This window comes from Rissa tridactyla, chromosome 18, assembly GCF_028500815.1.
Source record: "Rissa tridactyla isolate bRisTri1 chromosome 18, bRisTri1.patW.cur.20221130, whole genome shotgun sequence".
Classification (NCBI taxonomy): Eukaryota; Metazoa; Chordata; class Aves; order Charadriiformes; family Laridae; genus Rissa; species Rissa tridactyla.
The window spans coordinates 3,381,053-3,401,861 of NC_071483.1; the positions used below are offsets into that span (position 1 = coordinate 3,381,053).

General features: G+C 58.5%; 3 protein-coding genes across 9 annotated transcripts; 1 reads left to right on the forward strand and 2 right to left on the reverse strand.

Annotated features, from left to right (window-relative positions):
* Positions 1 to 20: 20 nt before the first annotated feature.
* Positions 21 to 9,658, forward strand: LYPLA2 (lysophospholipase 2). Of its 2 annotated transcripts, XM_054223655.1 has the most exons (11): positions 21 to 295; positions 1,623 to 1,837; positions 2,886 to 2,991; positions 3,789 to 3,820; positions 4,493 to 4,558; positions 5,338 to 5,385; positions 5,583 to 5,653; positions 5,918 to 5,991; positions 6,184 to 6,285; positions 6,737 to 6,913; positions 7,141 to 9,658. In XM_054223655.1, exons 3-11 carry the CDS (start codon positions 2,914 to 2,916, stop codon positions 7,189 to 7,191), a joined length of 699 nt encoding a protein of 232 aa, XP_054079630.1. In that variant the 5' UTR covers positions 21 to 295; positions 1,623 to 1,837; positions 2,886 to 2,913; the 3' UTR covers positions 7,192 to 9,658. The 2 variants fall into 2 exon arrangements, with proteins under 2 accessions (XP_054079630.1, XP_054079629.1); XM_054223654.1 differs by lacking the exon at positions 1,623 to 1,837 and having other exon boundaries at positions 158 to 295.
* Positions 9,659 to 9,807: 149 nt separating this feature from the next.
* On the reverse strand, positions 9,808 to 15,009 carry GALE (UDP-galactose-4-epimerase). 5 transcript variants are annotated; one of them, XM_054223652.1, is made up of 11 exons: positions 14,867 to 15,009; positions 13,247 to 13,373; positions 13,027 to 13,142; positions 12,627 to 12,740; positions 12,207 to 12,383; positions 11,962 to 12,075; positions 11,798 to 11,864; positions 11,590 to 11,675; positions 11,360 to 11,437; positions 11,028 to 11,142; positions 9,808 to 10,939 (listed from the first exon to the last, which is right to left on the reverse strand). In XM_054223652.1, the coding sequence occupies exons 2-11, from the start codon at positions 13,365 to 13,367 to the stop codon at positions 10,884 to 10,886; spliced, it is 1,044 nt and encodes a 347-aa protein (XP_054079627.1). In that variant the 5' UTR covers positions 13,368 to 13,373; positions 14,867 to 15,009; the 3' UTR covers positions 9,808 to 10,883. The 5 variants fall into 5 exon arrangements, with proteins under 5 accessions (XP_054079627.1, XP_054079624.1, XP_054079625.1 ...); XM_054223649.1 differs by lacking the exons at positions 9,808 to 10,939; positions 11,028 to 11,142 and having other exon boundaries at positions 11,149 to 11,437; XM_054223650.1 differs by lacking the exons at positions 9,808 to 10,939; positions 11,028 to 11,142; positions 14,867 to 15,009 and adding an exon at positions 14,768 to 14,801 and having other exon boundaries at positions 11,149 to 11,437.
* A 225-nt stretch (positions 15,010 to 15,234) lies between these two features.
* HMGCL (3-hydroxy-3-methylglutaryl-CoA lyase) lies at positions 15,235 to 19,955 on the reverse strand. 2 transcript variants are annotated; one of them, XM_054223839.1, is made up of 9 exons: positions 19,719 to 19,955; positions 19,287 to 19,373; positions 18,975 to 19,082; positions 18,469 to 18,564; positions 17,792 to 17,940; positions 17,476 to 17,539; positions 16,961 to 17,149; positions 16,702 to 16,827; positions 15,235 to 16,268 (listed from the first exon to the last, which is right to left on the reverse strand). In XM_054223839.1, exons 1-9 carry the CDS (start codon positions 19,938 to 19,940, stop codon positions 16,167 to 16,169), a joined length of 1,143 nt encoding a protein of 380 aa, XP_054079814.1. In that variant the 5' UTR covers positions 19,941 to 19,955; the 3' UTR covers positions 15,235 to 16,166. The 2 variants fall into 2 exon arrangements, with proteins under 2 accessions (XP_054079814.1, XP_054079815.1); XM_054223840.1 differs by lacking the exon at positions 19,719 to 19,955 and adding an exon at positions 19,450 to 19,569.
* Between the last annotated feature and the right edge of the window lie 854 nt (positions 19,956 to 20,809).

Here is a 20,809-nt window from a genome sequence, read left to right on the forward strand (position 1 = left end):
CCGGCAGTTGTGTGGTGGGGAGCGGCGCTCGGTGCCTCACCGGTAGCAGGGGGGTGCGAGCCGGGCCGCTGGGGTAACGGCGGGGCACGGGGGCTGCAGCCTCTCACCAATAAACCCGTAGCAGCCCCAAGCTCCCTCGCCGCGCTCGCCTCAGCCCCGCTGCCAAGATGGCGGTCCCCTGAGGAACAAGGGGCGCGTCACTTCCGCCGCGCTGACCCCAGCGGCGGGCGGAAGTTCCGGTTGGGAGCGCGTCGGGGGAGCCGGGAGGAGAGCGCGCGCCGGGCCCGCGGGAGAGGTGCGGGGGGGGGCGGGGACCGGGGCCGGGGGGCGCGGTGACGGCAGGGCCTGCTCACGGGGACGGGGCGGCGGGAGGCCGGGGCGGGGCCCTTCCCGTGGTGTTGAACGGGGGGAGCCGGTAGATCACCGGCTGGGGCAGCCGCGGGCCGGGCACGGGGGGCTCCGGCGGAGAGGCCGGAGATCCGGAGCTCCGCTGCCCGGGCGCGCCCCGCCGCGGTTCTGGCTCCCGCCGGTAGCCGACGGCGGGCCCCGGTTCCCCGCGGCCTCATGCTCGGGGCGGTGGGGGGACCACGCTGCCGGTAACGGGGCCGCTCCTCCCGTCGCCGCCCGCCTCCTCCCACGCCCCGCGGCCTCCCGCGCGTCGGTACGAGTCCCCAGGCTCCCGGCCTTTAGGAAAACCCCCAAAAAAGCCCCATTTCCACGGAAAACCGGCGTTCCCTTTCCAGCCGGGAAGCCCGCGGGGGCGGCCGAGCTGAAGCCCCCCATTCCCCCGGGGTTTCTCCAGCCTCCTGTCGCTGTTCCCTCCCTGCGCCGGTTCCCCTCCGGGCTGCGGGAGCGGGAGAGGCCGGGGACACGTTACTAAAGGATAATTAGTGCCTTGCTCCCCCCCGACCGGGCCGGGCCGTGGGTTTCCGACTGGCATCGCTCCTGGGGCACGACAGCTCTGGGGCTGCCACCAAAACAGCCCAAATCAGACGCAAGTTCGTCTCCTTTTTTTGCCTGTGGGTGCTGCTATCCAGGCACAGGCACGGTGGGGGGCTTTATCCTTCCCGTGTGACATTTTGGCCTTAGAGCTGCCTCTGCTCGAGCTGTTGTGGCAGCAGCCGTGGACCCTCCTGTAGATCATAGAACTGTAGAATGGTTCGGGTTGGAAGGGACCTTAAAGCCCATCCCGTTCCACCCCCTGCCCTGGGCAGGGACACCTCCCACCAGCCCAGGTTGCTCCAAGCCCCGTCCAACCTGGCCTTGAACCCCTCCAGGGATGGGGCAGCCACAGCTTCCCTGGGCAACCTGGGCCAGGGGCTCACCACCCTCACAGCAAAGAATTTCTTCCTCAGATCTCATCTAAATCTCCCCTCTTTCAGTTTGAAACCATTTCCCCTTGTCCTACCCAGGGCGTAGAGCAGAAACACCCCAGAGAAGTCTCAGGTGTCTTGGAGGGGTGCCCGTGGGGTGCTTCAGGTATCCTCGACCCTCCAAACCCCTCCTTTCCCTGAAGCCTCTGTGAATAAGGCAAAGACATGAGTCTGTGTCTGCTCAGGGAGTGCATTTCAGCGTCTCCATCTGTCATGGAAGATGCTTTTATTTATGGCTCTTCTTGCCAGGAATTTTGGCAGGTGCTGTTTTTCCTCGCTGGTTGTTTTGACCCTGGAGTACACACGAGCACGTGGGCTGTGTGTCTGTGAGGTTTGCCAGACCCGAGGAGCTTGTTGTTCCCGGTGTTTTTATTTGAGTCGGGCAAACAGCTGACGAACAGTTGGTGAAACGAGTCGGGCAGGTCTCGATCCAGGCTGGTAGAGGAGGCGGCTGTTTCTGTTCGGTAAGGCTGTCTGCTGGGGTACCGGGAGTTTGGGGGGGTTCAGGTGGTCCCGTGCCATCCAAAACCCTCTGGGGATGGGGTTCACTGTGAGATGTGAAGACTTGAGCAGATCATGGGGACTGATCTGGCTCCTGGCAGTAGCTGGGAGGCTGATCTTGTTCCTGGGAGATGATGGCAGCGCACTAAACGTGCTCTGATCTCATTAGTCCTGGGCGGTAAGCAGGGGTTAGGGCCTGTCATGTGAGTTGCGGTAGTTTTAGCGATTTGTGCCGGACTAGGAACAAACACCATCGACTGTTGTGTCTGAAGGCGGTGTCGAGGGGGCTGTCAGCTCTGCCGAAGCTGCCTCCCTCACAGGTGACTGGGATCCGGGAGGTGACAGTCAGCCCTTTGTGCTGGCAGGAGGTTGTTGTGGTGGGGACAGCAGTGGTGGCCCTGGCTGGCTGCCCATCGAGGAGAGGCAGCGATGCCGTCACCGGGGGGGTGCAGGCTCTGGAAGGCAGCGCGGGGCTGGGTCTCAGGCCAGCGCCTGAATGCTCCGGTTTATCCTTGAACAGCTCCATAAAAGAGGGCTGGACCTTTTATTAGTGCTATAAAGCCTGTGCTGCTGCGTGCCGAGAGCCAGCGTTTCCTGCTTCCCTGTCGGAGCAGATGTGGGTCAGGCTCCTCCTTGTCTCCGCTGGCAGCCGGGAAGGGATGCTGAGGCTGCGTGACGCCCGGCTGCCCTCTGCCCACGTCGTTACAGTCACAGAAATAACTTTGGCTTTGAGGTGTAACAGAAAGAGCTAATTTTAACACTTCCAACACCCCACGCGCCCATCTCCGCTCACACGCATCTGGTGTTGCGATGTGGGAAGCGTTTGCTGTTTCCTGGCTCTCTGGCGTTGCCAGGCCAGGGATGGAGCTGGGCTGTCCCAAGGGCTTAAACATCAAAGCCTTCATCTACTCTTTAATTTTCCCCCAAATAGCTGGTCCCTCTGGAGCAAATAGTTGCCAGGGGGGGAGAGGCGTTTATTTTCCTGCTTACCTTTGTCCCTCTGTCCTGCAGGTGCCAGTGTCTGAGTCCCTCTCAGTGTATGTGTGGTAACAACATGTCTGTCCCCCTCCTCACTGATGCAGTGACTCTCTCAGGGCCAGAGCGGGAGACTGCCGCGGTAAGAGCCGGACCCCTCCTGCCTCACCTGCTTCTTCCCTTTTAGCAGTCTTGAAGATAAGGGGCTGCTTCCTTGGGGTTCAGAGTAGCCACGAGCTCAGCTCGTAATCCCTCAACTCTTCAGGTGTACATCATGGTGCATCAAAGGGGACACAGGACCAGCAAGGTCCCATCTTGCTGGGGAAAAGTAACTGTCCTTTGGGCTGGGCTGTTTGTATCTGGTGCTTGGTCCAGCGCGGGAGCACAGGCACAGCCTCGCAGCTGGGCTTGACCTGCACTGAAGTCAGTGGGAGCTGGATCTGATTTGGCTATTTAGGTTTTTAAAAGCAAATCCCCAAAGAAAATCCTCTTCCCTTCCTTGGGGCTGCCTTCCCTCTGCTCCCCATTGCTTAGGGGTTGCTCTAGCCTTAGATGAAAAGCCTGTAGGAATGGGGTTTGTGAGTCCTTGGCAAGCTCAGCCTCCGCGCAGCGTGGTGCTGTGCAGCCTGGCAGGACGATCCGTCGCTCCCTGTCCTGCTGCTATGCTGGGCAGCCCAGGGGCCGATGACGCCCACGGACCTGGCTGTGACAGCAGGCTCTGTGGCATGATGACGATGATGTGCCTGTTCCACCCATCCGTCGTGCTCAAAGCTGCAGAGATGTGTCGTTAGCATCGGCTAATTTCTGTCTGTTTGAGTCTCTTCTAGTTAGTAACTAAGTGGCCTTTTGCCGCTTCCCTGTGAGCCCAGCCTTGCCTCTCTCCCAGGGCATCCGCTGTCGCACTGGCTAATTCTTTTGTTTTTCTGCTTAATTTAACAGGTCATTTTTTTACATGGCCTTGGAGACACGGGGTGAGTATTCCTGGAGCTGGCTCTGGCTGTGACGTGTGGTTTGCTGATGCCTGGCCATTCACTGCGAGCACTGGTGCTGCTCTCCCCAGGGGCAGCTCCAAGATTTTCTGTGGCTTTGAGCTCGGTCCGATAGCCGTGCCTGTGCCACGCTCACAGGGAATCGCCGGCCAGCGGCTGTCTGCAATTCAGCTTGAATATTTATGATCCCAGCAGCCTGGCAGCCCCCCGTGGGTTTGATTTTCTGCTTTCTTTAAGGCAAGCAGATAAGCACTGCAGTTTTTCCATTCCTTGGGAGGGCTGGGAAGTTGGGTTGTGTCTATGTGAGTGCACCTCTGTAATGTGCAAGGCCACCTTAGAGGACAGCATGAGATCCAGCAGTAACAAAAGGCTTCTCCTCGCACAGGAGAGGTCTCTCCTCCCTTGCTGATAGCAGCTCCTCCACTTCCACCCGCGGGGCTTTGTGTGCTGCCTTTGCCGTGATATGGAGATCTGTGCCGCGGATTCCTGTTGGGATTCAGGCTGCTGGGGTGGGCAGGACCTGGTAAAATAACATCAGGGCAGGGGCAGGGGGCCAGCAACCTTGGAGAAAGCCTGTCCCTGGGGGAAAACCCTCACCTTTGCCAGCATCCTCCAAAGGCAAGCCTTGAACTCCTTCCTCTCCTCTCTCCCCAGGCACAGCTGGGCTGACGCTCTCTCCTCCATCCGCCTCCCCTACGTGAAATATATTTGCCCTCATGCGTAAGTGCCATCCTTGCTTCAGGAGGGGCCTTGGGGGTCCTGGGTGGGCTGTGATACTGGTCCCTGCTGCCAAGACTGTTCAGGGAGGCAGATGCTGGCCTGTGCCCTGACCTACCCGCGGGGCTGTGCAGTGAGGCTTGCTCTCCTGCTGTCGCCAGTTCGTCCGGGGCCCCAGCCCTGACATTTTCTGCCTGCAGGCAGGGCGGTTCCCCACAGAGCTGATCAGCACGCGCGCTGATGCTGGGTCTGTTTTCTCCCCTGTCCTGTCCTCTTCCTCTCCCCGATGGCTGCAGTTAAGGCCAAAAGCTCCTTCCCCATCCCTCTGGTCAGGCAGAAAGGGAAGGAAATGTCTCCCCAGTGTCATTAGCAGCCCACACAGGGGGCACTCACCGGGCTGGGAGAGCTCTGCCGTGGCGGTGTCCCTGGCAGCAGGGCCTGGGCTTCCCAATGTCCCGTCTCAGCAGAGGCAGCTGCTCTGTCAGCGTCTCCTGGCTCGGCAGCAGCAAACAGGAGAGGGACGCAGGTGCTCTCCTCCCCAGGCGGGCTGCTTGGCAACGCCGTGGAGCCTCCGGCTCAGCCGGGATCTGCTCGGGGCTTGCGGGTGAACCCTGCGGTCACATTGCAGCCCCCAGGCTGGGTCTGGTGGCACCCACCTGCTGCTGTCCCTTGGGAGAGGTGTCCTGCAGCTGCAGCCAGGAGGGCCAGCCACCCCGCTTCCCTTGGCTCGGATTCTTTTCTCCTGCACTTGAACTAAAACACCCAAACTGTTTTCTCCACAGGCCCCGGATCCCGGTGACCCTCAACATGAAGATGGTTATGCCCTCCTGGTGAGTGCTTTGGGTGGCAGGGGTGGGAAGGACCCTTTTGGGGATGTATTTTGGGGAGTGCGAAGGGTGCAGGCATTGAAGAGCCAAAATCCACTGCCCTGTAGGAATCAGGGGAAGGGCAGAGCACACCCAGCTCCCACTTCCCCACACCCTGGGTGCTGGGAGAGGTTTGGGGCTGACTTTGATTCTTCTCCCAGGTTTGACCTGATGGGGTTGACTCCAGATGCACCTGAGGATGAAGCTGGGATTAAGAAAGCTGCAGAAAACAGTAAGAGGCTTCGGGGAGGGGGAAGTGCTGGGCTCCTGGGTGCCGCTCCCTCTGTGGGACAGGAGCAATGTCTTCCTTCCTTTCTCCTCTCCTGTCTGGGATGGCACCTTCTCCCTGGCTGAAGCCAAGTGTGTTCAGTCCCTGGGACCTCTGGCACCTGCCTCTCCCTGACGTGCTGAGGGTCCTGTGTGCACCCCCAGGCATCAGATGATGCTCTTCAGCCTCCCCTGCCTTTCACTGACCCATTTCTCTGTCTTCTTCCAGTTAAAGCAATTATTGAGCATGAGATGAAGAATGGGATCCCACCCAACCGCATCATCCTGGGGGGCTTCTCACAGGTGAGCTGGGCTGCAGGGGGCTAAGGTGGAGCAGACTGAGGGTTGGGACCCCTCTTTCCCCTCCGAAGACACCCCTCAAAGGGAGCACCCGTGGGGAGGAGATGGGTGGATGCTGGGTGAGCTGGGTCTGGTGGGTGGTCCGTGGCTGCAGGTCCCTCCATCACACTAACAGACCTTCCTCATCTGCTGCAGGGCGGCGCCTTGTCGCTGTACACGGCTCTCACCTGCCAGCACCAGCTGGCCGGCATCGTGGCGCTCAGCTGCTGGCTCCCGCTGCACAAAGCCTTCCCGCAGGTACCCTGCGCTGCTGCCGTCCGGTGTGTCCACAGGGAGGGTCGGTGCGGGAGGGGGATTTTCCCATCTGAAGTTTGCTGCAGTGTGAGCCTGGGGCTGCTGGAGACATGAGGTGCCTGTGGTGAGGGATTAGTCCCACACCCCTGTTCCTGGGGCAGGTGGGGGCACAGGAGAAATCAGGGCTCTGCCGCCTATCTGGTGTGGGCGTCTGTGAGCCCATCTTCTCCTCAAGTCTCCTCACGCCCGCTGGGCAGCAGCTTGGTCCTGGTGGCAGCGTGGGAGATGTTTGGTGGCAGGGCGGCAGGCGCTGGGTGAGCAGCTCTCCCAAGTCCCTCTTGAGGAGGGGAGCTGCCAGGCGATGTGCATGGGGACATAGATAAAGCATCTGCCCCGTTCCTCACTGGGGATTCCCTCTCCTGGGCACCCCTGAGCAGTTCCTTCCTCGCTGCAGGCGGCGAATAATGGTGTGAACAAGGACATCGCCATCCTGCAGTGCCATGGGGAGATGGACCCCATGATCCCTGTCCGCTTCGGGGCCCTCACTGCTGAGAAGCTGAAATCTGTTGTCACTCCCACCAAGGTCCAGTTCAAAACCTACCCTGGCGTGATGCACAGTTCCTGTCCTCAGGTCAGTGCCTCGGCGTGGAGAGAGGGGACGGGGCTGTGAGGGGCTGGTCTCACCTTCGGGACCAACCCCGCCACCGTGGGTCAGGCAGGGCAGGGACATTGCTGAGTCCACAATGCGTTTGTTCCTCGATTCACTCTGAGGCGGCTGCACAGTCCTCGTGCCCCCACGCTTGGGGCAAGGCATGGTGCTGAGGAGCCCCGGAGTGACAGGCTCTGCACTCTCCGTAGGAGATGATGGCGGTGAAGGAGTTCATTGAGAAGCTGCTGCCCCGGATCTAAGCGGAGCCAATCGAGACTTGTCGCAGGGAAGGATGCCGAGGTCGCAGCCGCCGATCTTTCCCTCGTGACCTGTCCGCTGCAAACGGAAGCCATGGCACCCCACCGCACCTCCCGCCGCACCCCTGGCCCCCGCCTCTCCCCGTCTCCTTGCACCGTGTCCTCTCCATCTGGGGGTGCCCGTCTCTCCCTGCTGCTCTCGGAGCCGAGATTGGAGCTGTCTAAGGCGAGTCTTCGAGTGGCCTTTTCTCTCCTCCTCTTGCTCCGAGTGGTTTCTGTGGGGGTCACCATCCCCTTGACTCCCCGTTCAGGCACCGCAGTGTGTGGGTCTGGCACAGCGCGGGTGACGTATTCTTTTTTGTTTGGTTTGGTTTTCTTTGTAACAGTATTAGGGGTGGGACATGCCTCCGTGCGGCAGGAGGAGCGGTGTGGGCACAGGGCAGGGCTGGGGCACGCTCCGGAGCCCTCCGTGGCCTGGAGCAGCCCGTGCTCCTCCTCTGCCCTCGGCCTGGCCTCTCCGCGGCTGCTCTCGGCCTCCGTTCAGGCGACTCACGGGTTTTCAATCAGAGCTCAGGAACCCGAGACTCTCCTGTGAATGCCTCAAGGCCCAGGGGAGAGGCTCTGCTCCGGGCCGATACAGCCAAAGGCTGCCCCATCTCCCGGGGCTGGCAGAAAGGCGTCCGTGCAGCTCCTGCACCTCCTCGCACGGGGCCCCGGCCCCCGCCCTGTCGCACACGCACACTCCCCGGCGGGCTTGTCCCCCACTCCAGCAGCCTCAGCCCTCGGCTCATGGCAGCTCTGCCCTCCTTGAGATAATCGCCTCCTTCTTCTTCCTCCTCCTCCTCTTGTTGCTTTTACAATCTCTCCCTCAGCCCGGCGGGGGGTCCCAGAGGCGTCTCTCCCTCCCTCAGCCCAGCTCTGTGCCCTCAGAGCCTCAAAGTGCTGCCGTTTACAGCCGGTGTCTGAGCAGCTTTGCCGCGGAGCCTGCCTGGCGCTGGCCCAGTCCTTGACATCTCTCTTGCTGCTACTTCTCCTTCCCTTTGGACTCGGGCTGGCTCTGGGAGGGAGAGGTGAGGTGAGGAGAGACTCCCGGCCCCCATGGATGGCTCCTGGCGCAGCTGGAGGAAGCAGGTTTGCTCCCAGCCATCATCTCACCAGCATCTAACGCCTGGGTGCCGCTGCGCCCCACCCTGTGGGGCAGCGGGGGGAGTCTCTGTGCGCCCCAGGGCCAGGGCTGCGGGTTCTGTTGGCCTTTCCATGTACAATCACAGGTTTCTCCAGCTGGAGGCTGCAGCCAAGGCTTGTCCCCTCAAGCGGTAGCCGGCTGGGGCATGGGGCTGGGACCGTCCCCACCAGCAGAGCAGCTCCCTGGACACAGGGCCCCGAATGTCTCCTCTGCGGGTGGGCTCCTGGCCACCCCCTCCCCTCCCGCAGGGCTGAGGGCACTCGCTGTTGAGCAGCGCTGCCCTTCTCCTCGCCTCCCCTCCATGGGCTGAGCCCACAGCGCTGTTGGGCCCTTCCGGGCTGGAGCTGTACATGTCTTTTAAGAAAAAAAAAAAAAAACACCACCACAAAACCCGCCTGGCCTAAGGGCTGTCGCTCCCTCCTGCGTGCTCTGTCTGGCTCCTCACCCCGCAGCCTCTGCTCTGTGCCCCATGGCTCGCAGTGGGCTCGCCAGCAGGGGCTGGGACCTCCCCGAGGGCGAGGGCTGCTCTGGGGAGGGGGCAGGCGGGGGGGCTCGGCGCCAGCAGCTCTGCTCCAGCCATGCCATCCCCGCCCAGGATGCGCAAAGCAATAACCCGCTCTCCGGAGAGTCGGATCTGTCGGACCCATCCTCGGTTGGTTTCTTGGGTTGGTTGGGGTGTTTGGGTTTGTTATTTCCGCCCCCCCCCCGCCGCCTTAGGAAGTCTTAAACCAGCAAACCTGCTGCTGGCACTGGGGGGGGGTCGTGGGTGGGTGGCTCTTCCCCTTGCTTTTGCGGTTCAGTCCTGCTATTTCTTTTACTTTGTCTGTTTTAAAGCTGCTGTGTCCTCCCCTCCCTGCGCTCGGCGGGCAGGGAGGCGAGCGGGGCTGGCTGGGACGGGAGCACAGCTCCGTGCAGGTTACCTGAGGGCTGGCGGACAGACAGACCGACCTACTTGACTGTGAACTGGAATCATGTGCATAGCGGGGGCCAGCGGGGGCCCGGAACTCGTGGCCATCCTTGGGCGTGGCCCGGGTGGCCGCGCTGGCCCCTTTGCAGAGCATTCCTGCTCCCTCCCTGCCTGAGCAGCACGCGCCTGGCCGGGGCCGTGCTGAGGACCCGGGAGGGAGAACGGCTTCTCTCCATTCCTCAATACAGCTTTTTTTGTTTTTTTTTTTCCCCTCTCCTCTCTCTGTTTTTGTCTTCCTTGTAAATGTTTGGGGTTTTTTGTGCGTGTGTTCCACAGAGTCAGATACAAGGTTAAATAAATCATGAACCTCTCCCAGAGCTGCACTGGTGTCATTCGTGGCCGGGCAGGAAGCGCCGTCAGCACCTCTGTAAGGGAGGTTCGGGGGGAGCGGATTAGCGTGAGGCCCCAGGGTGCCATTTCTGGGGGCAGCAGCTCCAGCTGAGGGAAAGCAGAACAGAGCTGCCACTTAGAAAGTAAGAAAGTTTATTTAAAAACAAATCAAAAGCTCAATTCATAATTTAGTAGCATAAGTTATTAATCCAGCTGACAGCAGACTGGGCTGACTGCGTCAGCACTGCCTAACGAAGCCGTTAGAGCTGCCAGTAATAAATAGGACCAGTATTTGACAGCTGAGCAGAGCCTTCTCCTGGGCAGCCTTTGGCAATGTGGTTAGGGAAGCGGCTGCCACAGGCAACGTGGAAGCAAAACCAGGCACCAGCCCCATCAAACGGCAGCAGGGGGGGCTGCCTGCAGCCGGGCGAGGCTGGCCGTGCCCAGGGCTGGCACAGCCGTGGGCAGGGGCTCCTCCGGCACAGCGGGACATGAGGCTTGGTCCCCAAAACTGCACTAGGGGGCAGGGGAAACAGTATGGGGGGCAGCTGCTGGCAGCCATCCCTGGAGGGAAACGAGCCTCGGGCTGTGACTGGTCCCAGTGGGAGTGGGAGGAAGACGTGGCACCCTGGCCTGGGGGTTCCTGGGGCCTGAGGTAGGGGCTCAGCAGCCGTCTCCATGCCCAGGGCAGGGGGCAGCAGGTACCCGGCCTTTCTCCAAGAGTGGGAAGCTCCCCCACTTCCCAGTCTGGGTGGGTTGGGGGCCCGGTGCAGCAGAGAAGGTGCGGTTTCCTCTGCAGTTTCGGCTCAACAGGACTCAAGTGTTTAAGCGCTGGATGCGGCCACTTCCCAGGGCCCGGGGAGAGCCCAGGAGCAGCTCCGGCAGTAGCCACAGGGCCCAGCCAAGCACCTTCTCCCTGCTGGGGCTGCCACCAGCCCCTGTACAGTTCCCTGACGGGATTTCATGCCCTGGGTGCCAAAGCCGGGCCCTGGCTCTGTTCTTCCTTGTGTTTCTGCTCTGTGAGATGCAAAGAACCTGGGGGGGTTGAGGATGAGGAGTGGAGAGGCTGGGGATGCTCCTGCCTTCCTGCCCCATGCGAGAAGCAGGAGGGGGAGCTGGAATTGCACCCAGAATGGTGGCAGCCTCGCTGGGAGGCAGGTGGGGCTGGTCCCAAGCCACCCATGGCAGCCAGGCGAGCCCTCGGGCCACAGCTCAGTTCTTGCTGAAGCCTGTGGGATTCTGCAGCTGCCACCGCCACAGGTCCTCGCCTGCAACAGGAGAGAGTGGGGGTGAGGGGTGGGCCAGGAGAGGGGCAGCTGGCAGCACACGGCGTGCTGGGGAGGGGGATGCTCTTACACATCTTGTCCAGGCCAAAGGCAGCTTTCCAGCCCAGCTCGCGCTCGGCCAGCGCCGGGTTGGCATAGCAGGAGGCCACATCTCCCTCCCGCCGGCTTGTGATCTTGTACTTGATCTACAGGGAAAGCAGCACCGTGGGGTTTGGAGGCTCCTGGCTCTCAGCAGAGGGGACTCATCTGAGGCCCGGGAGTTGAGGGAGCGGTGCCAGTGACTGTCACAGACACGCACAAGGGCTGCCGTGGCTGTGATGGCTTGGGGTGGCGAGGGCGGGGGGCTGTGGGAGCAGCTGGCTCTGTGCCTGTGGCCCCTGCAGGCAGTGGGTCAGACCTTACCTTCCTCCCCGAGGCTTTCTCCATGGCCTGGACCATCTGCAGGACAGAGTAGCCAGTACCTGTGCCCAGATTGTAGATCTGAGAGGAGGATAAGGGACATAGGTCAGTTTCTTTCACAAGGGGAAAAGGGCCAGGCCCCTTTTTAGCTCCCCCAGGGATCTGAGAGCCCGGCCCTGGCCTAGCCCCAGCCCCACAGCCCCAACTGCACCCAACAATGGCCACCTTCATACCTTGCAGCCACAGTTCTCCTTGAGCTTCTTCAAAGCAGCGATATGGCCCTTGGCCAGATCCACAACATGGATGTAATCCCTGACACCTGTGGGGACACAGAGTGAGCACAAATCCCTCCTGTTTGGGGTGAGGCTGGGCTGGGGAGCTGTGACGGCTGCCCTGGAGGATGGGGTGTCTCTGCCCCACCCCACAGGTTCTGCAACGCACCCGTTCCGTCGTCTGTCTTGTAGTCATTCCCGAACACACTCAGGAATTCCCGGCGCCCCACTGCCACCTGCACAGAGGGACAAGCCCGCAAAAGCCCCATCAGTCTGTGCCCCACACAGGTATCGCGAGCCCCAGGGTTCTCAAAGGCTGCAGCAGGTCGGTACCTGGGCCACGTAAGGCATGAGGTTGTTCGGGATCCCCTGAGGATCTTCTCCAATCATGCCCGACTCGTGGGCACCGATAGGGTTGAAGTAGCGCAGGAGAATGGCATTCCAGTCCTGGGGAGACACACAGATGTGCATGCCTGGGGAGAGTGTAGTGCTGTGCGCCGCTACCTGGTCACCCCAGCACACTCCAGTGGGAAAAGACCCCAGTTCCCAGCCCTGCGCGCCTCGGGGCAGCTCCTCACCCTCTCTGCTTTGCAGAGATCTCGAATCATCTCCTCGATGAAGTACTTGGATTTGCCGTAAGGGTTGGTGCAGCCTCCGACCGGGTGGTTCTCATCCAGGGGCAGGTACCTGGGGTCTCCATAGACGGTGGCAGAGCTGCTGAACACGATGTTCTTCACGCCGTGGGCTTTCATGGTCTGGGGAGCAGGGACCAGCCACCTCTAAGCCAGCGAGCTCCGTGCCCTCCAGCTCAGCCCTCCACAGGTGGCAGCTCCCACCATGCAGGCACTGTTACACCCCTGGGATAGGGCCTGGGCATGGGTACCACCACAAGGATCAGGCTGCCGGCCAGCCACTCTAGAGCAGGATCACATCCAGCACCAGTCACCCAGCACCCATGCAGCACCGAGCACCACACGCAGCCTGCTGGCTCCACTCACCTCCAGCAGCCGGATGGTCCCAGTGAGGTTCACCCTGTAGTACTCCAGGGGCTTCTGCACAGACTCCCCCACTGCCTTCAGCCCCGCAAAGTGCATCACGGCTGCGAAACGGTGCTGCAGAGCGAGAAAGAGCTTGGTATCAGGGCCACAGCAATAGGAGATGGAAGCTCCACGCAGAAACCAGGCAGAAGTCTCCCCAGGAGTTTCACTCAGCCAGCCCATGTGGGTCTCCATGGCCCAGAGGAACATTTGCTGGTCACAGCATTTCCTCAGCACTGTCCACCCTGCTCAGCTCCTGCCCAGTCCACATCCCCCTCTGGGGTCCCACACCCAGCACAAACCCCTCACACCCTTCAGAGCCCATGAGGCCACCCTGGGGCACTGCAGCTCTTGCTCTCACCTTACTGAAGAGCTCCTGCAGCGCTGCCTCATCGGTGATGTCCAGCTCCTGGAAGAGGATGGGCTGGTGCACGATCTCCTGCACACGCCGGAGGCTCTCAGGGAGCGTGTCTGCCCCTGGGGAGATGGAAGGGAGTGAGGCACTGGGATAGCTGGAGCTCCTGACACAGGCTGAGAGGAGCTGAGCCCCTTGCACGGGAAGGGATGACGGCTCTCTGTACCTCGGATGGCATTGTGAAAGTTGTCTATGACCACAGGGACATAGCCAGCCTCCACCAGCTCCAGCACACAGTGACTGCCGATGTAGCCAGCTCCGCCGGTCACCAGAATCTTCTCTGCCATGGTTCCCTGTGCGAGGAAAGGCCCTTCAGCACGGAGCACTGTGTGAAGCAGCCTGGGGTGGGCACGACAGCCAGGGCCCCTGGGAGGGAAGGGGCAGGCAGGACTTGGACACTGTCACGTCAGCACTGCCTCTGGGCACTCCCTGTGCTTGGCCTGGCCAGTGCCAGGATGACATCCGGAAAGGAACGGGCTGGGCAGGGTGTAGAACACCCTGCTGACGTGGTTCACACCTCTTGGACAGAGAGGGTTTATCTGACACTTGTCACATACCAGGAAAAACCCCTTGTTCTTCCTGTTGTATCCAATCAAGATCCTGGTATCACCCATATCCTACAGCACAAATCCCTCATGCTAATTCGCCCCTCAGCACAAGGGCAGGGAGACATCTAACAGTATTAACTTGGGTATCGGGTAGTCTCCTCAAGGGGCATCAGCTCTGCCCTCTTCCCCCCATTCGCTGTTTTTCCTCCCATTCTGAAAGCCTCTCTACACAACAGCCCCAGCACTCCCTCCAGCCTCCCTGCCCAGGCCCAGCACTGGCCCCGTTCCTTCCCTGCTTCCCAGGAAGGTGGGCATTGGGTCACTGCAGACTACAAGGACATTTGCTGACATACACAAAGTAGAAACCTGGAAAATAACCTGCAAGAAAACCCCTTTCCTTGGCAACCAAGCAGCGGCTCCTGCCCAGTGGGCAGGAGGGAGAATCCACTTTATTACCAAGGCATGTGGAGGCAGCACAGGGAAAGTTTCCACCCTGTGTGACTTTAGTCACTCTCAGAGCTGCGTCTCAGGCTGAAAACCACACTGACACTCCTAAACTTCCCTGTCCTCTGTCTGCTGCCGGCCCCGGGCCTGCTCTGGCAGCCAGTGGGGGCAGCTGCAGGGGAGGCCAAAGCCCGAGCCAGGCAGGTGAGGGCTGGAAACCCAAAATAACGCTGCATTTCGCCAGGCAGGTGAGCTGGCAGCGGGACAGGGGCCTGTGGGACAGCGTGTGGATGTGGGGCAGCCACGGGACCGACTTACCTGCGAGGCTGCCGATACCCGCAGGGCTGGGAGTTACCTGAGGAGCCGGGACCAGGGCTGCCTGTGGGGACAGGGTTCTCCTGGGGGGGCTGGGGTCAGGTTCAGGGCTTACCTGAGGGGCTGGGGCCTGGGGGCCCCGTGGGGTTGGGGGGCCCTGAAGGGCTGAATTTACCTCAGGGGCCGCGGTTACCTCAGGGGCCGGGGGTTACCTCGGGGGCCGGATTTGCCTCAGGGGCCGGGGGTTACCTCAGGGTCTGAATGCACCACAGGGGCCCGTGGGTTACCTCGGGGGCTGGGGGTTACCTCGGGGGCCGGATTTACCTCAGGGTCTGAATGCACCACAGGGGCCTGGGGGTTACCTCAGGGGCTGGATTTACCTCTAGGACCGGGCCGTGGGAGCCCCCCGCTGCGAGAGGGCACGGCAGCACGTCCCTCCGCTCGCCCCCCGCCACCCTCGGCGTCCCCCCCCCGCTCACCCGCCGCTCCAGCCGCCTCCCGCCGCCGCGCTGCTTCTGCCCCCGCGGCGGGTGCGGCCCCTTTAAGGGCCGGCCGCGCTCCCCGCCCCCCTGCGGTGCCACGCGCCCTGCTCTCCCATGGAAACGTGTCACCGGCCGCTGCAGCTACGGGGCGGCGGCGGGGACAAAAAGCCTCGGGGGGCGCGCATGCGCGGGGGCACGCAGACCACGCCCCTAGGGACGGGAGTAGCATAGAGAAACGTCGCCCATTGGTGCGCGGAGGGGAGGGGGCGGGGCGCTGAGCGAGCGGCCCCACAGCGCCCCCTGGCGGCGGGAGGACGCCGCTCAGCCGCGGTCTCAAACCCACACATTCATTCACCGATTCCAGCTTATTTCAGTGCCACGGTTTATTTAATCGTTACAGCTTATTTAAGTGGTGCGGAGAGACCCGGAGGGACGGTCGCGTACGCAGCTTGTCTCTGGTCTCACTAATAAACTATTAAATAAATTATTTCAAGTAAAAGATTGGGGACGACTGCCCTAGGACCTGTCTACCGTGAGGAGCACGTGTGCGTAGAGAACGTGGGTGTTCCACGCTCTGCTCGCAGGGGATGGGCCACAGCCCACCACGCTGCAGCGTTTCCACATCGAGGGGTGGTGGAAGAGGCACTTGGAACCAAACCAGCAGCAAAAGCTCTTTAACTGGCTTAGATAAACTCAATTTCTAATAGTTTAGAATATTAAATAATGTGTTTATTACTGCTAGTATTTAGAAGTATCTTACAACAGATACAGTCCTTTATTACAAGCCCTAAATGCTAAGACAGAAGGTCCAAGGCTGCCCCTTGCAGGAGGAAGGGGAGGCCTTTCGATTTCAGCCTTAACGTCTGTAGGGAGGAGAGAGAAGGGCAGGAAGGGTCAAGCCCAACCTGGAGAAGTGCTCTAACTGGGAGAGCTGCGCTTTATCCTTTGCTGGTAGTTTATGGAAACACACTTTCAAGGCAGAAGTTACTGGACGGTCTTCTGAGCTGGTGCTGGAGACTGCAGCTCCCTGCGGGAAGGCAAGCGCTACGGTGGCTACTTCTCCCTCAGCCCCTCCATGTCCTCCCTTCTCTAAGGCAAATGGCTAACGGCTTCGAGGTTGGATATAGTATTCTCATTTTTTTTCATTTCTTCAAAGATTCTGGTGGATTATGCATTTCCTCTCAAGCGCCAAGCCTGGAAGGAGCACTGAAGATCAGAGGCAGCAGAAGAGAGGGGAAACCCAGCCAATGCCAGATCCTTGCTTTCTTCTTGATCCAAGGAGAAACACGATTCGGAATCACAGTCTGCAGGACGCCTGGGACACTTTGGAATTGGTTCGTCTGTTGAGGGCATTGCAAATAAACGTGCCCGTGTCCATCAGCTTCTGCAGATCCACACCCTTCATTGGGGAAAAAAAAGACACAACACGCCTTGGTACCGGTTCTGCCACATAAAGCTGCCCAGTAACAACTGGCATCACTGGGAGAGGCTAGCAGGGGGTGAGGGAGCCTTTAAAGGGTACTTTAAGGAGGTTTAGGGTATTTTAACTAAAGTACCCTTTAGTTAACGGGTTAACTTTAACCAGTGAGCACAGTGCCTGCTGCTCACTAGTGCGATTCTGAGCGAGGGTCAAACCGCAGAGCGCTGAAAAAGGGAGAGGAAGAAGTTTTCCTGGTGGGTGGGGGTGGGATTGGCATGGCAAAACAGCCCTGGAGCAGCCCTTGCAGCTCCACTCAGGCTCCCCGGGACAAATTTGGAACCCCCTCTGAAGCCCAAGCAGAGCCATTGTGCGAGAGGCTCGGCTGCCACGGGCAAAGGCTGCTCGCGCTTACCGTGTGGATGCCCAGGCCGTTCAGCATGTACACCAAGTCCTCTGTAGCAACGTTTCCTGATGCTCCTTGGGCATAGGGGCAGCCTCCAAGGCCAGCGACGGAAGCATCGACCACGCTCACACCCATCTGCAAACAAAACCGCTATCAGTAAACTCCTCTTAAAGTAAAAACTACGGTCCTACTCCTCAAATCTACCATTCACAAGCAAGCACAGAAGAAACTCAAGGCAAGATGCTCTACTGCAAAACAAGAATCTTACCTGAAGCGCTATCAAGATGTTGGCAAGAGCTTGCCCGTAGGTATCATGGCAGTGAACAGCAAGAGCCCCCACCGGCACCTCTTTCATGACTGCTGTCAGCATCTCCTTCATGCTCCCTGGGGTCCCAACGCCAATGGTGTCACCGAGGGAAATCTCATAGCATCCCATCGAGTACATCTTCTTTGAGACCTGTCCAAAAGGCGAGATTCTCACTGAGAAGGCAGCTTTGTCATTCCCTTCCCCAGAGCTGGAGACTCGCCGTACAGAGGAGCCAGAGTCTGCTTCCCTGGAGTGCAACAACCAGGAGACTCCTCTCCCTGAATTCCCCCATTCATTTTGGCGAGATCCAGCCTTCCCTCCCCGTGGTGGCAGCTAGCTGTGACCTTCCCCAGTCTTCCCTCAGCCTTCAGTTAAATGGCCTGACACATCCTCCAGCCCCCAGTGTCCAATTCATATCCAGAAAAAGGGAGCCAAAAACCTCTCTGAAATTCTGGTTATATTTATGATGAGCTCACCTCTGCGACTTTAGCTGCAGAGATCTTCCCTTCATAGGGACATCCGAGGACACAGGAAACATATCTATGGTTAAAAAAAAATAATTCACTTTTAGCTAGAGAACTGAAGTAAGATTATACTGGCCAAATTAGTCAGGACTTGTGCTGCATCTTGCATGCTCTGAACAATGGAAGAATTAATTTCATATTCTAAAAATCAGTCCAGTGGACAAAGCTTACATAATTAACTATTCAACAACTACTACTTCTAAATTCAAGCAGTCAGATCTCTCCACACGACCTGCTCGACGCCAAGTTCGCAGCAGGAACTCCTTACCCCCGGACAGGAATGCTGGCTGCTCTCGCTGCGGTCATCACTTCATCGAATCTCTCCAAACTCTCCTCGATGGAACAGTTGATGTTCTTCTTAGTGAAGAGCTCAGATGCTGCTCCAAAGATCGACACTTCTTTGGCCCCTGCTGCCACCTGCCAATAAAAAGCAAAAATTAAAGCGAGCTGATTTCTCTTGCAAGGGAAATGACAAGCACAACCATGACCACAGTTCTCTCATTTTATAAAGAAATATTTTTTCCCCAATTCTTCCCCAAATAACCCAATTCGTTCCTCAGTTCATTCTACAGAAAAAACATGATACATCCGAGTTTGTCTTCAAAGGAAGTGTAAAATTACAGATGCAGCAGTAAAGCTATGTCTGCAGGATATAGTCTGGAGAGCTGCGAGACATGAGGATTAGGCTGAAAGCATCACTGTCAATTAAAATAGATTACTTTTTTTTTTTTTATTAACAGAACATGGATCAAAGTATTTTCTATTATAAACAACAGCTATATATTTCCCTAGCAAAATGGTCCCTTGTAAAGGAACTACAAGATGCGACAGCTGCCTGCCAGGTGGAAAGATACTTTTCCCACCCTTAACCACAGCTGAAACATTCCTTCGCAGGCAGCCCTGCACACGAGGCACCGACAACACCGAGACGCCGCCAGCTCTTACCGCTGCCTGAAATCCTTTCAGATTAGGGGTCAGCACAGGATAACTAATACCAGGCAACTTATTAATTCCTTGCATGACTTCGGTATGGTCAGCCATCTGCAAAGCAAACAAGGAAAGGTTTCTAAGAGTGACAACATCCACTTTGGCAAAATTATAAAATCATTTTTAAAACAGGAACAGAAATATTTAGGAATAAGAGAAATGGGCCTCTAAAGCGCAAACAGCACTGCACCCTGTGAAGGCTCATAGTTCAGTCACCCAGCCGAGCCAGCGCCAACACGTGCGCAACCGTCTGTTTGCATTTGAGCTACACATTTGGTCTTTCACAGGGTCCAAAGGGAAGGTCTGGGACACTGCAACCTCTTTTATTTGGCTTTGCTGCTTCTTGTCCAGTTACAAGCGACAGTAACAAGGATTTTGGGGCAAGCACAATCTTTTCATTAGATTACTATCTATTATTTGGCATTTTTATACCACAGAATTGTAAATCCTGTTTGAATACTGACCTGAGGAACCCACTTGGGGGAAACAAAGCTGGTGGCCTCTATAACCTGAAGCCCCGTCTCTGACAGCATATTGATTAAATTGATTTTCACCGGTGTCGGTACAACATTCTAAGAAGGAAAAGGAAAAACGACTTTAAGCTATTATTTTCATAATAAAATTTTCCACTACTGCAACACACCTCACATTTCAAGGTCAAAAAGCGGCATTTAAAAAAAAAAAAAGACCCTGCCGGTGGGGCACACCGGCACGTTCCGGGTGTTTGGTCAGAGAGCGCCTCCCGTGAGGTGCCGGCAGCCCCGGCCCGTCCGTACCTTCTCGTTCTGGAGCCCGTCCCGCGGCCCCACCTCCACCACCTTCACACGCTTCGGAAAGGCTCCGGCCGCCGCCGCGCCGCTGACCTGGGGACAGAGGGAGAGCGTCAGCCGAGCCCCGCGCACCCCGGTCCCCGATCATCGTCCCCCCGGCCCCGCTCACCGGCCGCAGCGACACGGCCCAACGCGGGAGCAGCCGCCGCGCCGCCGCCATGTCCGCCCGCCCTCACGTGACCGCTCCCCCACGTGACCCGAGGAGGGGTGCGGTTTGGCGGTCACATGACAGCCGCGCTCTCCACGTGGCGCCGGGACCCCCGCTCCGCGCCGGGGTCGCTGCCGCCGCCCCGTTCCGTCCCCTCCGTCCCTTCCGTCCCTTCCGTCCGCGAAGGCCCCCAGCGGCCGCCGGGGCAGCCAGGCAGCCCCAGCCCGTACCTGTCCCCGCGGGCCGTCCCGCGGCAGCGAGCCCGTGTCGCACTGTGGCATGTTTCCTTCCCGCCACCGGCACTGCGCGGCCGCTCGGCAGCCGCTTACTTTATACCGCGGCGCTTCGGCCGGACCGTGCCGCTGAATAAACACGGCGTGTTTGTTTTGGACGGGCCCCCTCTCCGCGCCAGAGGTTACCGGCGTGATGGGGTTGGGAGACAAAAGGGCCATCGCTCTGTTGTCCCTTTTCTTTTTTTTTTTCCCTTTTCCCCCAGTTCTGTGTTTCTAACGACGTCATCGCCGGAGCCGGGGTGATGCTCCCGTGAGCGGGTCTCTGGCAGCCGGTGCCAGTCCCCTGAAGTCTGCACAGGTTGATCAGCACAGATCATTATTTGTCAATTGAGTAACAGCTCCTACACCACCAGCCCAGCACGCGTCCCAGCCCTGGGGCTTCGCTTGTGCTAAACTCCGAGTGTTCTGGCAATTTTTTCCTTGCACCACCCGGTACAGTAACAAAACAACACTGGCGTGCAACCTTGTGGGGCCTTCACAACAGCTGTGCGGCAGAAACACACGCTAGTATGAGGAGTTTCATCATTTAAGTACATATTGGTCAACCGTTTTATAGAAGTTCGACGTCAACACAGGAAATCTTATTTCACTGAAACAGCAGGAGTCGGAGTTTCAATTCAGAACGGCGGCTTCTGTGTTAAGTTCGTGTAAGAACAAAAACATCTGCTTATAGCTGTCTCCACCAGAATATAAATAAAAGTTCATTAATGGATTTGTATTAGATTAGGATTTTCTACAGCTGATTTCTTCTAGACCTCTTCCAACAATCAGCTTCCTTTATATTTATTCATGATGGAAATATGTGATTGTAATTATTTCAATCAAGACCAAAGTGATACAACACGTTATCAAGTACCTATTTTTACGCAAGTACATTATATGCAGGTATTTGTGATGGCGCTGTGGTTGGTCTTCATTAGAACATGCCCATCACACGCAAGTCTTCATGATTCTACATGCAAGAGTATCACATTGGTTATCAAAATTAATTTCCACGAGTAATTAAGCCAGGGACATGGCAGGGGCTA